This window comes from Sus scrofa, chromosome 7 (genome assembly GCF_054392235.1).
Source record: "Sus scrofa isolate SSC_HxYL_T2T_F1_AM1 chromosome 7, Sscrofa_HxYL_maternal_Yorkshire_Landrace_v2.0, whole genome shotgun sequence".
Taxonomy (NCBI): Eukaryota; Metazoa; Chordata; class Mammalia; order Artiodactyla; family Suidae; genus Sus; species Sus scrofa.
The window spans coordinates 123,547,424-123,561,086 of NC_139389.1; the positions used below are offsets into that span (position 1 = coordinate 123,547,424).

At 44.4% G+C, this 13,663-nt stretch overlaps 1 protein-coding gene across 10 annotated transcripts in view; it reads right to left on the reverse strand.

Annotated features, from left to right (window-relative positions):
* Nucleotides 1–13,663, reverse strand: part of TTC7B (tetratricopeptide repeat domain 7B) — a 249,029-nt gene that overhangs the window by 187,204 nt on the left and 48,162 nt on the right. For 8 of the 10 annotated variants that reach the window (XM_084970003.1, XM_084970001.1, XM_084970000.1 and 5 more), the window contains exon 4: nt 2,006–2,136. Coding sequence is in view for 7 of the 10 variants with exons in the window: in XM_084970001.1 (XP_084826127.1) it covers nt 2,006–2,136 (131 nt within the window). In the remaining 3 variants the exon portion in view is untranslated. Of the gene's footprint in view, nt 1–2,005; nt 2,137–13,663 lie in introns of those variants that run through there. The other 2 variants (XM_084970004.1, XM_084970002.1) reach the window with 1 other exon arrangement.

The window sequence follows — 13,663 nt, forward strand, 5'->3', positions numbered from 1 at the left end:
AGCAGACCTCTGTGCTGCCAAACACGGGCTACCAAGGAGGCAGAGAGTCGAAATCACGTGGATTTTAAAAGCAATCTGCATGACCACTTCTCTAAAGATCGAATCATAAATTCTACATAACTAATAATTCCTTTCTCATGGCAGACTTCTTCATTTATTCACTTACTTATTTTTGTCTTTCTAGGGCTGCACCCGTGGCATATGGAGGTTCCCAGGCTAGGGGTCCCATCAGAACTGTATCCACCAGCCTACACCACAGCCACAGCAATGCAGGATCCGAGCCGCATCTGCGACCTACACCACAGCTCATGGTAACACTGGATCCTTAACCCACGGATCGAGGCCAGGGACCAAACCCGCGTCCTCATGGATGCTAGTCAGGTTCGTTAACTGCTGAGCCGCGACGGGAGCTCCGTAGCAGACTTCTGATAGAACAACATGTTGGCAAGATGGCCAGAGAGCTTCCTGCACTCCTGGACATCACGAACCATGGATTATAACCCACCCTGGGGAGGGCCAGGGCAGACACCACTGGCATCCGCCCTCTCCACCTCTCCTCTGAGGCTCTCACCTGCTCTCCCTGCTCTTAGAAGCTAATTCTGATCCCTGTCACACCCATCGACACGCTATAGAAAGATACGTGAGAAACATTATTTCCAGTCTGTACACTTAGAAAACAACGAAAATGAACAAGACTTCAGCAGTCCCTCCAAATTCGAATCCCTGCAGAAACAGAGGACCCGTACATTTAATGGGAAACAAGATTTTGACCATTTTCAAGTCTCACGGAAATTCAAATCCTTTCAAATAATTTCACAGGCTGTGCCTCTGGGTCTGAAGGGGGAAATGGCAGTGTCGCGCCTTGGTTGGGACACCAGGGAACTCCGAGGGGGCAGATGTGGCCAGGAGCTACTGTTGTTAGTAAAAATGAGTGTCATTTACCAAGAATCCAATATATTCCTGAATCTGGGCTAAGTGCCTTTATTTACACGACCTTCTACAATAACCATTAGTATGCCCCTTTTACAGATGGGAACATGGAGGCTGAGGAGTGAAGGAAGAAACTTAGTGAAGAGCAGAGGCAGAAGACAGCGATCCTTCTAAGCAGACAAGTTGCCCACACCTCCCCAGCCTCCCCCAGCCTTCACCTTCCTCTGGCTGAGGGTGTGAGCTCAGGGCCCCTTGCTCATGCATCCTCCGCTCCGATGGTCCCCCCCCACCCCCACTCAGCTGCTAGTTTCATTCCCTGCACCAGAGGCAAACCACTGACTGCCGGGAGAACCATCCCTGATGGTCCTGAGGGTACAAAACCTGCTCCAAGCAGGCTGGTTGAGCATTCCCAGCAGACCTCTGGAGTGGCCACTGAGGTAAGGCCTCCCAAACCCCAGATGTAGCCTGTGTTAGTACCACGGTCCACGCAAGGACAGATGAAACTCAGCCCGTTTTGCACATGAGAGCGGGAATGATTAGCCAGCTTCAGGGCACTGAGGGCGTTGATAATGCATACTGTCATTTCTGCTCAGAGGATGTTAAAATGCTTCCCAAACACTGACCCATCTATTTCACAAGGTGCCACATTCACCACCATAATCTCCATAGCGTTAAAGAATACACGTAAAATTTGCACCCAGAGACAGACGAGTTGAAGGCTTTTTAGGGGTGGACCACAGTTCTGTGCGATCTAATCTGATTTGAAAAATTATCAGAGTTCCCACTGTGGCTCAGCGGAAATGAGCCCGACTAGGATCCATGAGGATGCGGCTTCAATTCCTGGCCTCGCACAGTAGCTTAAGGATATGGAGGCGCCGTGAGCTGCAATGCAGGATGCTGACTCAGATCCTGCGTTGCTGTGGCTGTGGTGTAGGCCGGCAGCAGCAGCTCCATTTCAACCCCTAGCCTGGGAACCTCCATGTACCACAGGTGCAGCCCTAGGAGGGAAAAAGGAAAGAAAAGAAAAATTATCAACTGAGGGAACACACAGTCCTCACCGCCAGTCCCCACTCACCCTTTCTATCTCTTGGAGGTACAGGAGGGCAATGTCCCCCGCCTTCTCATAACAGGTGATGACATCCTGTTCGCGGTCCACGTGAAGATTACTCGTAGAAGAAGAAATAGGCAACTTCTCTAAACAAAGTCCTAAAAAAAAAAAAAATCAAACACACAAAAACTGGGTGAGATGTTTTCCACGGGGCTTAAATTTTTAATATTGCTCTAGAGACCAGATGATGTTGGAGAGGCAGGTTCTCTACCCCCTCTCTTTAAGGACAAAATGGAACGTCAAAATGGAGCACAAAAAAGAATATCCACACGTTCCAGATGAAAGAGGCCCCTAAATACACAGAAAGCACCATTCGACTTGACATCCAGGTTGAGAACTTGGCCAGGAGCTTCACCAGGATCCCATTCAGACCTAACAGAACTTCTTCTTTGATTATGTCCCAAGGTCCTTAAAAAAAAAAATTATTTTTTCTATTATAATTGATTTACAATGTTCTGTCAATTTCCGTTGTACAGCAAAGTGACCCAGTTATAAATACACACACACACACACACACACACACACACATTCTTGTTCTCACATTATCCTCCATCATGTTCCAGCACAAGCGACTGGATACAGTGCCCTGTGAAGAATTTTTTAACGTAAGTACAGCCAGGCTCACAGCACAATACTAGGGAGAGAAAATATTTTATCCCAAAATGTACACTTAACCAAGTAAACGTAAAATATTTCTAACGGCTCTCGCTCTCAGGGGTCTCGGTTACTAGGAAAATCTTTCAACTCTCAGCCCTAGAGTTTTGGAGTAACGACCACACCCCAGGCCACCTCGCAGCTCCAGGCCAAGAGAACACTCAGAACTCTGCTGTGCGGCCACCTATCTCCCAAGGCAGAGTTCAGGGTGAGGGTGGGAAATCATTTGGGGCTGGGATGGGGTATTAGAGCACAAAGGGCTGAAAAACAGCCATGCTGAGAGGAGCAGCTGTTGCCTGCACCCAGCACCAACCTCAGCCCCTTTCCTGGGGCACATCAGGCTCCAGGTCTCTGCCTCCAGCCGGAAGCAGAGAAGGACCCGTGGGGAGGGCTTCCACTGTGTCAAGTGCCCTGGGCTCCAGGTGCACACACGCTGCACATTCCACTCCATATGAGGGCGTGAGAGAAGCTTTAACACTGACAGAGTCAGAGTCTGCAACTGGAAGGGGCCAGAACCCACTCATTTTATAGACCAAGATGCTGGGAACCATCATAGCAACATAAGCAACTTTGCCCAGAACCTAAAGGGCAGTTAACAGTACAACAGGAATCAGAGCCCATGTCTCAGCCTCCTTTTGTAACTATCAAGTTAGCTGCTGACTTTCTGAGGTGGACATCCCTGCAGAGAGGGGACCAGACACACCAAACGTCACACCTCTGGTCTCCTGAGCATCACTGAGAATGGTCTCATCCGAGCTGCTCTTACCAAACCGTGACGGTCCCTCCAAGCTGGGGAGGGTCACAGAGGTGGTTGTACCGCACAAGGAGAAACCACCTCTATCCACGGGGAGCCAGCAGCTGAGGACCCTGTGCCTGGGAGCTCAGAGGTGACCACGGTGTCACAAAGATTCTACTGTTTACTGAAGGAAAACCAGTATATAACAAACTGCACGTTTTTTAAATGTTTCACCATTTCTTTTGTTCTTATTTTTTATTAACAGAAGCCTATGGTTTACGCTAGGGTTCATTCTTTGGCTTGTGCAGCTCTGAGTTTTCACAAATGCCTAATGTCCTGTATCCACCATCATAAGAATTGATTCATTGCCCTAAAGCGCTCCACCTGTTCAGCCCCCCAGCCTCCTCCTGGACCCATGGCAACCACTAACCCTTCTGCTTTGTCTAGAATGTCATATAATCGCAATCCTACAGTAGGGGGCCTTTGTAGACTGGCTTTTTTCACTTCGAAAAATGTTTTTAAAGCTCCTCCATGTCTATTTGTAGACAGATCACGGGTTTGTCACTAAATAGTACGCTATTTATCCATTAGTCTATGTAAAGGCATCATGGCTGCTTACGAGTTTTGGCAATTATGAAGAAAGCCGCTATAAACATTCACATGCAGGTTTTTGTGCAGACAGGGTTTTCCTGCAATTGGGCAGATACCAAGAAGAGCAAGGTGGATTGTATGGCAAGAACATGTTTGTCAGAATTAATAGCTAAATAAAGGCATCTTATTTACAAATAGCTTTATAAGAGTGAATATTATATCTAGCTTTGTAAGAAACTACTCTACTGTCTTCCAAAGTGGCTGTGCCATTTTGCTTTCCCACCAGCAGTGGGTGAGAGTTCCTGTTGCTCAGCATCCTGGTCAGCATTCGGTGTTATCCGTTTTTTTGGATTTTAGTCTTTCTGATAGGTATATAGTGGTGCCTCATTATTGTTTTAACTTGCAATTCCCTAGTGACAGATGATGTTGAATATCTTTTCTTACCTGCCATCTGTACACCTTCGGTGAAGTGTCTGGTCAGATCTGTTGCCCTTTTTTCAACTGAGAGGTTCTCTTATTGTTGAGTTTTAAGAGTTCTGTATATATTTTGGCTATAAGTCCTTTATCAGACATGTATTTTGCAAATATTTTTTCACAGTCTGTGACTTTCATTCTCTAAACATGAAAATGAACAAACATTTTAATAAAGTCCAGCTTATTGGAGTTCCCATCCTGGCTCAGCGGTAATGAAACCAACTAGAACCCATGAGGATTCGGGTTCAATCTGTGGCCTCACTCAGTGGGTTAAGGATCTGGTGTTGCTGTGAGCTGTGGTGTAGGTCGAAGATGTGGCTTGGATCCTGTGTTGCTGTGGCCATGGTGTCGGCTGGCAGCTATAGCTCCAATTCAACCCCTAGACTGGGAACTTCCATATGCCAAGGGTTTGGCCCTAAACAGACCAAAAAAAAAAAAAAATTCAACCTACCAATTTTTTCATTCATGGTTTGTGCTTTTGGTGTGTTATCTAAACTGCCACAGCCAAATGCAAGACCGCCTAAATTTTCTCTTATATCATCTTCTACAAGTTTTAGGCTTTGGCACTTTACATTTAGGTCTACAATCCATCTTGAGTTAATATTTGTGAAAGGGGAGTTCCCGTCGTGGCGCAGTGGTTAACGAATCTGACTAGGAACCATGAGGTTGCAGGTTCCATCCCTGGCCTTACTCAGTGGGTTAAGGATCCAGCGTTGCCATGAGCTGTGGTGTAGGTTGCAGACGCTGCTTGGATCCCTCATTGCTGTGGCTCTGGTGTAGGCCGGTGGCTACAGCTCCGATTAGCCCCCTGGCCTGGGAACCTCCACATGCCGTGAGAGTGGTCCAAGAAATGGCAAAAAGACAAAAAAAAAAAGTTGTGAAAGGTATAAGGTTATGTCTATATAGAGTTGGGCATGCGGATGTCCATTTTTTTCCAGCACTATTTGCCGAAGGGACTACATTTCCCCATTGAATTGTCTTTGCTCCTTTGTCAAAAATCAGTTAATTATAGTTGAGTGGGTATATTTCTGGGCTGTCTATTCCATTCCCATTTGATTTTTTTTTTCTTGGTTTATTCTTTTACCAATATCATGCTGTCTAGATTACCAGAATACAGTATATCATTTTTTAAAACAGCTCTACTGAGAAATAATTTACATGCCATAAAATTCTCTATTACAAAATTTAACAATTTTCCATATGCACATAGAGTTATGCAACCTTTACCACAATCCAGCTTTAGAACATTTCCATCATCCTCCAATGATCCTTTCTGCACATTCCAAGAAGGACTGGCCTTTGCCCAGCTGGGAGAAAAGATCTAAAGCTCTTGCGTAATATCCTACCTGATAAGAGAGTCTTTGTACATCTGGGGCCTCGGGCTACACCAGACAGTTATACTTGGAATGTGATTTACAGCGTAGGTCTTACCTACATCCTTTTGACCTCTAGAGCAACTAGAGACTGGGCAGGGAAGGTCGATGGGCACTCTATGCCGTCACGACTGACCCCCACTACAAACCCTGGGCACAAAAGCCTGAGCGAGCTTCTCTGAAGGGCAGGACACCGTAAGAGTTGTCCCACATTGTTGCTGGGAGAACTAAGTGCCATTCGTATCACCCCCTGGGGCAAGATGACTTAAATCTTGAGCCTGGTCTCTTCTGGACTCTGCTCTATGCACCTTTTGCATTTACTAATTTTAATCCGTGGCTTTTTATTAGAATCCACTCATAATGACTATGAGTATGATAGCTTTTCTGAGTTCTGTGAGTCTTTCCAGTGAATCACTGACCTGAGTGTGCTCTTGGGGATCCCCGACAGAGATCAGAGAACCTATTCGAGCCCTTCTAATTTGGTTAAAACCTGTTTCTTGCCCAGAATATGGTCAATCTTGTAAGAATCTTGAAAAGAAGGTGTATTCTGTTGTTGGGTGGAGTGACATGTAAATATCAATTAGGTAAAATTAGTAGATTGTGCTGTTCCAAGGTTCCTGTATCCTTACTGATCATCTGTTTATTTGTTCTATCACTTATTAAAACAGGGTATTGAAGTCTCTGAACAGAACTGTCAGTGGCTGCTTTAAACTTTGATTTATCACAGTCTACTTCAAACGATATTATACCACTGCATACGTAGCATAACACCTTTGCTATTGCATATTTCCATTTCTCTCTTTCCAGTCCTTATTTTCCCATTATATACACTATACTTTTACAGAGATTATAAATCCCCTCCTTCATGATTCTTATTTTTATTGAAATGGTCACTTATCTTTTAAAGACATGTAAATAATGCAGAAAAGCTGATACGGTCAACAAGGTAGTGATGATTCCCAGTGCTCTTCATTCCTTTATGTAGATTCGTATTTCCTTCTGATATAATTTTCCTTCTACCTAAAAGGATTCCTTTAATACCTCTTTTTTTTTTTTTTTCTTTTTACAGCCACACCTGTGACATACGGAAGTTTCCAGGCCAGGGGCTGAATTGGCAATACTGGATCTGAGCTATATCTGCGACCTATGCCAGATCCTTAACTCACTGACCGAGGCCAGGGACAGAACCTGCATCCTCATGAAGACAGCACTGGGTCTTCAACCCACTGAGCCACAAGGGGAGCTCCTCCTTTAATATTTCTTATAGTCCAGTTCAGCTGATGACGAGGTCTTTCAGTCACTGCATGTCTGAAAAAGGCTTTATTTGGCCTTTATGTTTGAGAATATTTCCATTTTCATTTACTTGACAGTTTGCTACACCCCTTCCGCCCAGCCCCCCAGCACTAAAGATGTCACTCTGTGTATTCTCACTTGCATGGTTTTTGACAATGAATCTGTGGTCACCCTTATGTCTATTCATCTGTATGTAATGTGTCTTTTTTTTCTGGCTACTTTTAAGATTATCTCTTTATCACTGGCTGGGAGCAATTTGGATGATGAAGTACTTTGGTTTAGTTTTCTTCATGTTTCTTGTTCTTGGACTACACTGAACTTCTGGATATATTTTTCATAAAATTTGAAAAACATTCAGCCATTATTTTTTCCAAAAAAATTTTGTTGCCCCCCCCCCCAACTTTCCTTAGGGGACTCCAATCACATGCTTATTAGGCCACCTAAAGTTATTCCACAACTCACCAATGCTCTTTCCACTTTAAAAAAAAACTGCACTCAGTTTCATTCTGGATAGTGTCTATTGCTCTGTCTTCAAGTTCACTAATTTTTTCTTCAATATCCAATTGGCCATTAATCACAGCTAGTGTATTTTTCATCTTAGACATTGTAGTTTTCATCTCTAGAAATGAGATTTGGGTCTGTTTATAATGCCCAATTCTCTACTAAACTTTCTGAACAAGAAGATTAGATATAATAACGGTTTTAATGTCCTTCCAGTCCCAGGTGCTCAATATTCATTCCCTTTTCATTTAGAGACAAAGTTGCTTATGCAGTTGGCTTCTCTCTAGTGTAAACTCTGTTCCTCTTCTTGAAATCTTCTCTGAAGGGGAATATAAGATGAACAACAAATCCACCATTTGGTAGAGCAGCTCCAGAACTACTCAAAAGCAAGTACTTGCTTGGAACTTCCTAAATGTGTTTTAAGTGCTCATTTGTGCAAAATTAAAACCACCAGAAAACAACAAAAAGTGATAAACTGTTTCATAATATGCCTTCTGCTTTATGAGAAGCAACCAAATAGTGCGCAAGTTGATATCAGGGACTTAATATAAAAGGACAAATTCTCCAGAGTGTGCCCAAAGGCCAGAAAAAAAAAAATGGGTCTAGTCTTTGGCACTTTATACTACTGCAAGCTGGATTCTGACCACTATAACGCTCATGAAGATGACCAAACCTCTCAGGACCTGCTGAGCCTACTGAATAAAAGGCAAATCCAGCTCAATAGTTTGGCTATCATCTGTAACGTGCATCCTGCAATATCTGAAATCCAGTCATCTAGGGCTGCAGTCCATGGCCATGTATAGTTAGTAAGAACATTCAAATCAGCTACACAACTTGATCCTCCACTGTAAGGAGAGAGTGCTGTTTTCTGTGGATTCCTGCTCTAATTAGGCAGATATGTGGACACCCAAGGTCTTGACTGTCGAATGGCTCTTTGGTGAGAAGTTCATTGTTGGGTAGGCAGCCCTTAATGATAAATACTATTCCTTTTCTTCTCCCAAATGCTGAGACATTCATTCCGTGTGCCATTGTGTACATCTTAGAGCAACAGTGGAGTCTTAAACCACAGTGAATGTGTGGCTATGCAGCTCAGTTCCAGAATATGTAGTTCTCTGTCAAAAAGTGCTTACAGGACCTCTGGGCTGGACTATAAATTTTTAAGTGCCTTGGATCAGATCAACACTGAGAAGCAGAGTTATGAGGTCACAGCCCAAACTGGCTTCCATTAAAACATCCGATGACACCTTGTCAGTTTGGAAAGCTATCATCAATAATGTCTTCAGTTGCTTTCTTTTTTCCAGAGACATGCATGACAGATAAGCGAAAAAGAGACTTGATAAACAGCTGGTGTGGTAGCAATGCCTAACGAATATCTTGAAAAGATCTGCATCTCCAAAATCAAAGCTGTGCACAAAAGCGTAGAAGTTAAGTGCTCCATGGTCAGTCATCAAGGCCACCTTTAAAGCATGGGTAGAAAAAGCCGCTGACCACATGCTTGACTTAAAGAATGTTGAATAGCCATTGAGCCCAAATTCATCTCCCTTCCCCCATGGGAAATTCCCTTAAAGAGACTCACTTCTGATTCTGAAAGGTCCTTTCTATGAAGGGTAACACATTTTAACTAAATGCATGAAAATAAAATCCTTTAGGTCACATTTGACTGTTTCGCAGCTCTTCCGCATGCATTGGCCTATTCGGTCCTGTTTAACAGGCACTATCCTTCTCCCAATCTTGTGGGAAAAGAAACAGGGGTTCAGTGGCTGCCTAAGGTCTGTGCAGGGGCCCGAACTGAGACTACAAGGGAGTTCGTGAGCTGGGAAAAGAGGACCCTCCTCCAGGTGACAGGCTAAGAGCCTGAGGTAGAGTGACTGTGGGAGGTGAAGGTGCCATGCAGAGGCTGGGGGCCAGTGGGACGTCACAGTTGGGAAGGGGCACTGGGCAGAGAGGAACAGCTGAGGACCCGGACGCTTAAAAGCTCAAATGTGCTCAGCCAAGTGGCTCTACTTAGGTGTGTCTTACAGAACACGATGTAACAAACTGGACTCTCCCTGTCCTTCATTTCCTTCCGTACCAAGGCTTCATCATCTCTGAAAGGGAAGCTCTACTTTATACCTCCAAGGGCTATCCCATCCCTGGAGGTCTGGCTGAGAAAGTGGAGTACTATACAACCCACTGCAAAAAAAAAATTTTTTTTAATTTTAAAAAATCCAGTGATCACTGAGCGGTTATCACTCCCAAATCCTTTCAAGATTGTCTAAATTTGACCTGGGCAAAGACTGAACAGTTTCCATAATTACAAAGGTTCATCTATCAAGGCCCTACTCAGCACACAGCACTGTGCCCAGGATCAACATGTACCACTGAAAATCCCCACAGCCACCCTGGCAAGGAAGGTATTAACAGCACCTCAGAGATAAGACTGAACGTGGGGCCCCACAGCCAGCAAATGATAAAGCCAAGTTTCAACCCCTGGTCCTTTGACTACCAAACTCTGCTCACAATATCCTGTCTCGCTGAGCTGCAGACAGCTTATTCAGTGTTTGATAACAGCATGGCAAAAAAAAAATGAGTTTCAAGTTGTAAAGGCTTGGAAATTGAAGTCTGGAGCCTGGGGGCGGTGGCGTTCTCTCCCACCTGCATCACCCTAGGCAGGTCCCTGGATCACCAGCCTTCCACCCCCTTTTGTGTCATGAGGGCTGAACTATGGGATATGTCTTGACTGGATGACTTTGGAGGACTAAGAGCCAAAACAAATATTTAGATATTTTTTAATCGCATTAAAATGAACAGGGGATTAATTTCTGGAAGTTGAACAACATAATAAAAGCCTATAAAATATAATTATAGGAACCATGTACTACGACATTAGGCACTGTTTCCTCATTTATCTTAACCGCATCTCTGAAGCCGGGCCTGAGCCAGGTACACTCTGATGCTTTGCTGTAACATGACCCACAGCAGGGTTTAGAACTGGAAATACCAGAAAAACTTCATTACAATACCATGTCCCAGGGGCCAGGACTTCAAAGGCAGTAGACAATTTCCACGGATCTCAATGTCCAAGGCTGAAAAGTAGCTCAGAAAAAGAGATTTAAGATTCTCAAAGCAAAGTCCTAGCACAGGCAGCCCCAGGTTGCTGGTCCCGAGTTCTACTTCTAGAACAGCCAGGCTCCCACAGGTGTCAGGTGTATTCAACTCGACACAGGGTGCAGAGCAAGTGGGGTGCTAACGGACACCACCCAATGCTGGGGAGAGGGCTCTAGATCTCCTGTGAAAGCCTCATCAGTCCAGAGCCTCTATGAGTTGTAATGGTCTCTAGGCTGGGAGACACGGTTGGTCTCTTCTGGGTGCTTTTAGAAATTGCTGTTTCCTGGAGTTCCCATCGTGGCGCAGTGGTTAACGAATCCGACTAGGAACCATGAGGTTGCGGGTTCGATCCCTGGCCTTTCTCAGTGGGTTAAGGACCCAGCATTGCCGTGAGCTGTGGTGTAGGTTGCAGACGCAGCTCGGATCCCACGTTGCTGTGGCTCTGGCGTAGGCTGGTGGTTACAGCTGCGATTAGACCCCTAGCCTGGGAACCTCCATATGCCATGAGAGCGGCCCTAGAAAAGGCAAAAAGACAAAAAAAAAAAAAAGAAAGAAATTGCTGTTTTCCTTCCCAAGTCAGCATACTCTTATTAGGAGATGCGCATGTGTGCACCCCCACCCCACCCCACTTATAAAAGGAGCTGCCAGGCCCTGAATCAGATATTCACCTGTTACAGCAGCTGATCTTCAATGACCCTTCCAGCTCTATAATTCTGTGAGCAAGTGAGATGTTAATTCAACCCAAAATGCTCACTAAATAAGTTTATAACTTGAATTAAAGCTCTTAAACTCTCTACTTAATAACCACATGACAGTAATAACAACATGCAGTGAGTGTTAGTTACATGCCAGACACTAATCTGAGAGTTGACATAATTTTTCTAACTTTCACAGGAACGAGGGAGAAGTTACTATCATCTTCATTTCAGAGAAAAGGGATCTGGGGCTCTGAGCCATTAAGTGACTCACCCAAGATGACACAAGCATAAGCGGCAGACCCTTTGCCACCAGAGTTCTTGCTCTCAGCCTTTACATCCTTTCTCATATCTCAGATTCATCTATCTTTACATACAAAGCAGTACCGTGTCGTGGGTAAGAGTGTGGGCTTTGGAGCCAGACTTCCTGGTTCCGAATCCACAGCTGACTTTGCAGGTAAACTGCTATGTGCTCAGAGCAGTACCTGCCCAGAGCGAACACCCCAAACTCAGGAACTATCATGATTATTCTCTATACCACTACCCTCTCTCGGTAACAGTAGGCTGGACAGTCTCCAAGTGGAAGCATTGATTCATTTGTTATATTATTTATATATACATTTAATAACAGCTCTACTGACACATGATTCATATACCACAAACTTCATCTCCGTTTCAAGTGTACAACGCAGTGGTTTTAGCACAGTCACATAGTTGTGGAGCCCTTACCCCTAGTTAATTCCAAGACATTTTCATCCGCCCAAAAAGAAATCCCTACCCATTAGCAGGTGTTCCCCTTCCAGACTCTGGCGATTACTAATCCACGTTCTGTCTCTGTGGACTTGCCTACTCCACATATTTCATGCAAATGGAATCCTATGATAGAAATGGAATCCTACAAACCCTTTGTGTCCGACTTCTTCCACTTAGCACAATGTTTCAGGGGTTCATACCTACTGTAGCATGTATCAGTACTTCACTCCCTCTTTTTAACGGAGGGGAAATTTACGATATATAAGATGAACCATTTTAAGGTAAACAATTCTGCAGCATTTACTACATTCACAATATTGGACACCCTCCACCTCTATCCAGTTCCAAACACTCCATTCTTTTTTTATTGCCAAATAATATTCCGTTGTGTGGATGTAACACAACTTATTGATCCATTTGTCATTTATCCATCATGAATATTTGGATAGCTCACACTTTTTGGATAGTATGAATTATGCTGTTACGAATATTCACGTACTGGTTTTTACATGGACACGTTTTTAATTCTCTTGGATATACACCTAGAATAGAACTGGCAGGTCAGGTGGTAATCCTATGCTTTGTTATGTTATTTTTAATCTTTGTGCCACAAATCACATCTATGATCTACTACTCCCAATCTGCTTGGTGAAATACTAAGAAGTGAAAATACACGCACATGGAAAATACATGAATACACATGCGCAGACAGACTTGGATTCAAATCCTTGCTTCTCCAGTTTCTAGTTTTATGACCTTGAGCAACTTCCTCAATATCTCGGGGCCTCTGTTTCCCCATCAAGCAAATGAAAATAACAGCTCCTGCTCCAACTGATTATTACAAGGCTGAGCCCGCTGCCTGGCTACAGTAAGGAAGTCCTGAGGGAATGGCAACGCTCCTCAATGTTTCTGAGTATCTATAAAATATAGAAAAGCATGGAGAAGACGGTAACAATCACCGGTACCCCCGCCACTCGAAATTAAGCAAGTTAACATCTTAGCGCAGAGCCTCAACCTTGATGACACATGATGCCATGTAAACTCTGGTCCTGGTTCTAGTTTCTTTCCTAAGAAGAGTGCACTCATCACCCTCAGGGGGACCCCAACCATGCAACATGTAGCCCTGGGGTGCCCTAACATCAGCAAGGAATGAGAGCGGCCAGGGAACAGATGGGCCTTCCTTTCTCCATTCCACAAATTCTCACGGAGCACCACGGCTGGGCCTCCCAGGGCAGGACTGGTCTTCTCCCTGGAGATGGGCCGCCTCGAGAGGGATGGAGGAGAAAGACATGTCCAAAACAATATGAGAAGTTGAGTGACTGCGACAGACAAAGTATCACAGAAAGAACTAAGAAGAAGCACCTCAGTGGACCTTCACTGAGGGCCCCAAACTTTCTTTGGGCTCTTTGAGTCTCTGCTTGCTTCCCCCAAAAGAACCGACACAACCGACTTTAAATATGAATTTGGG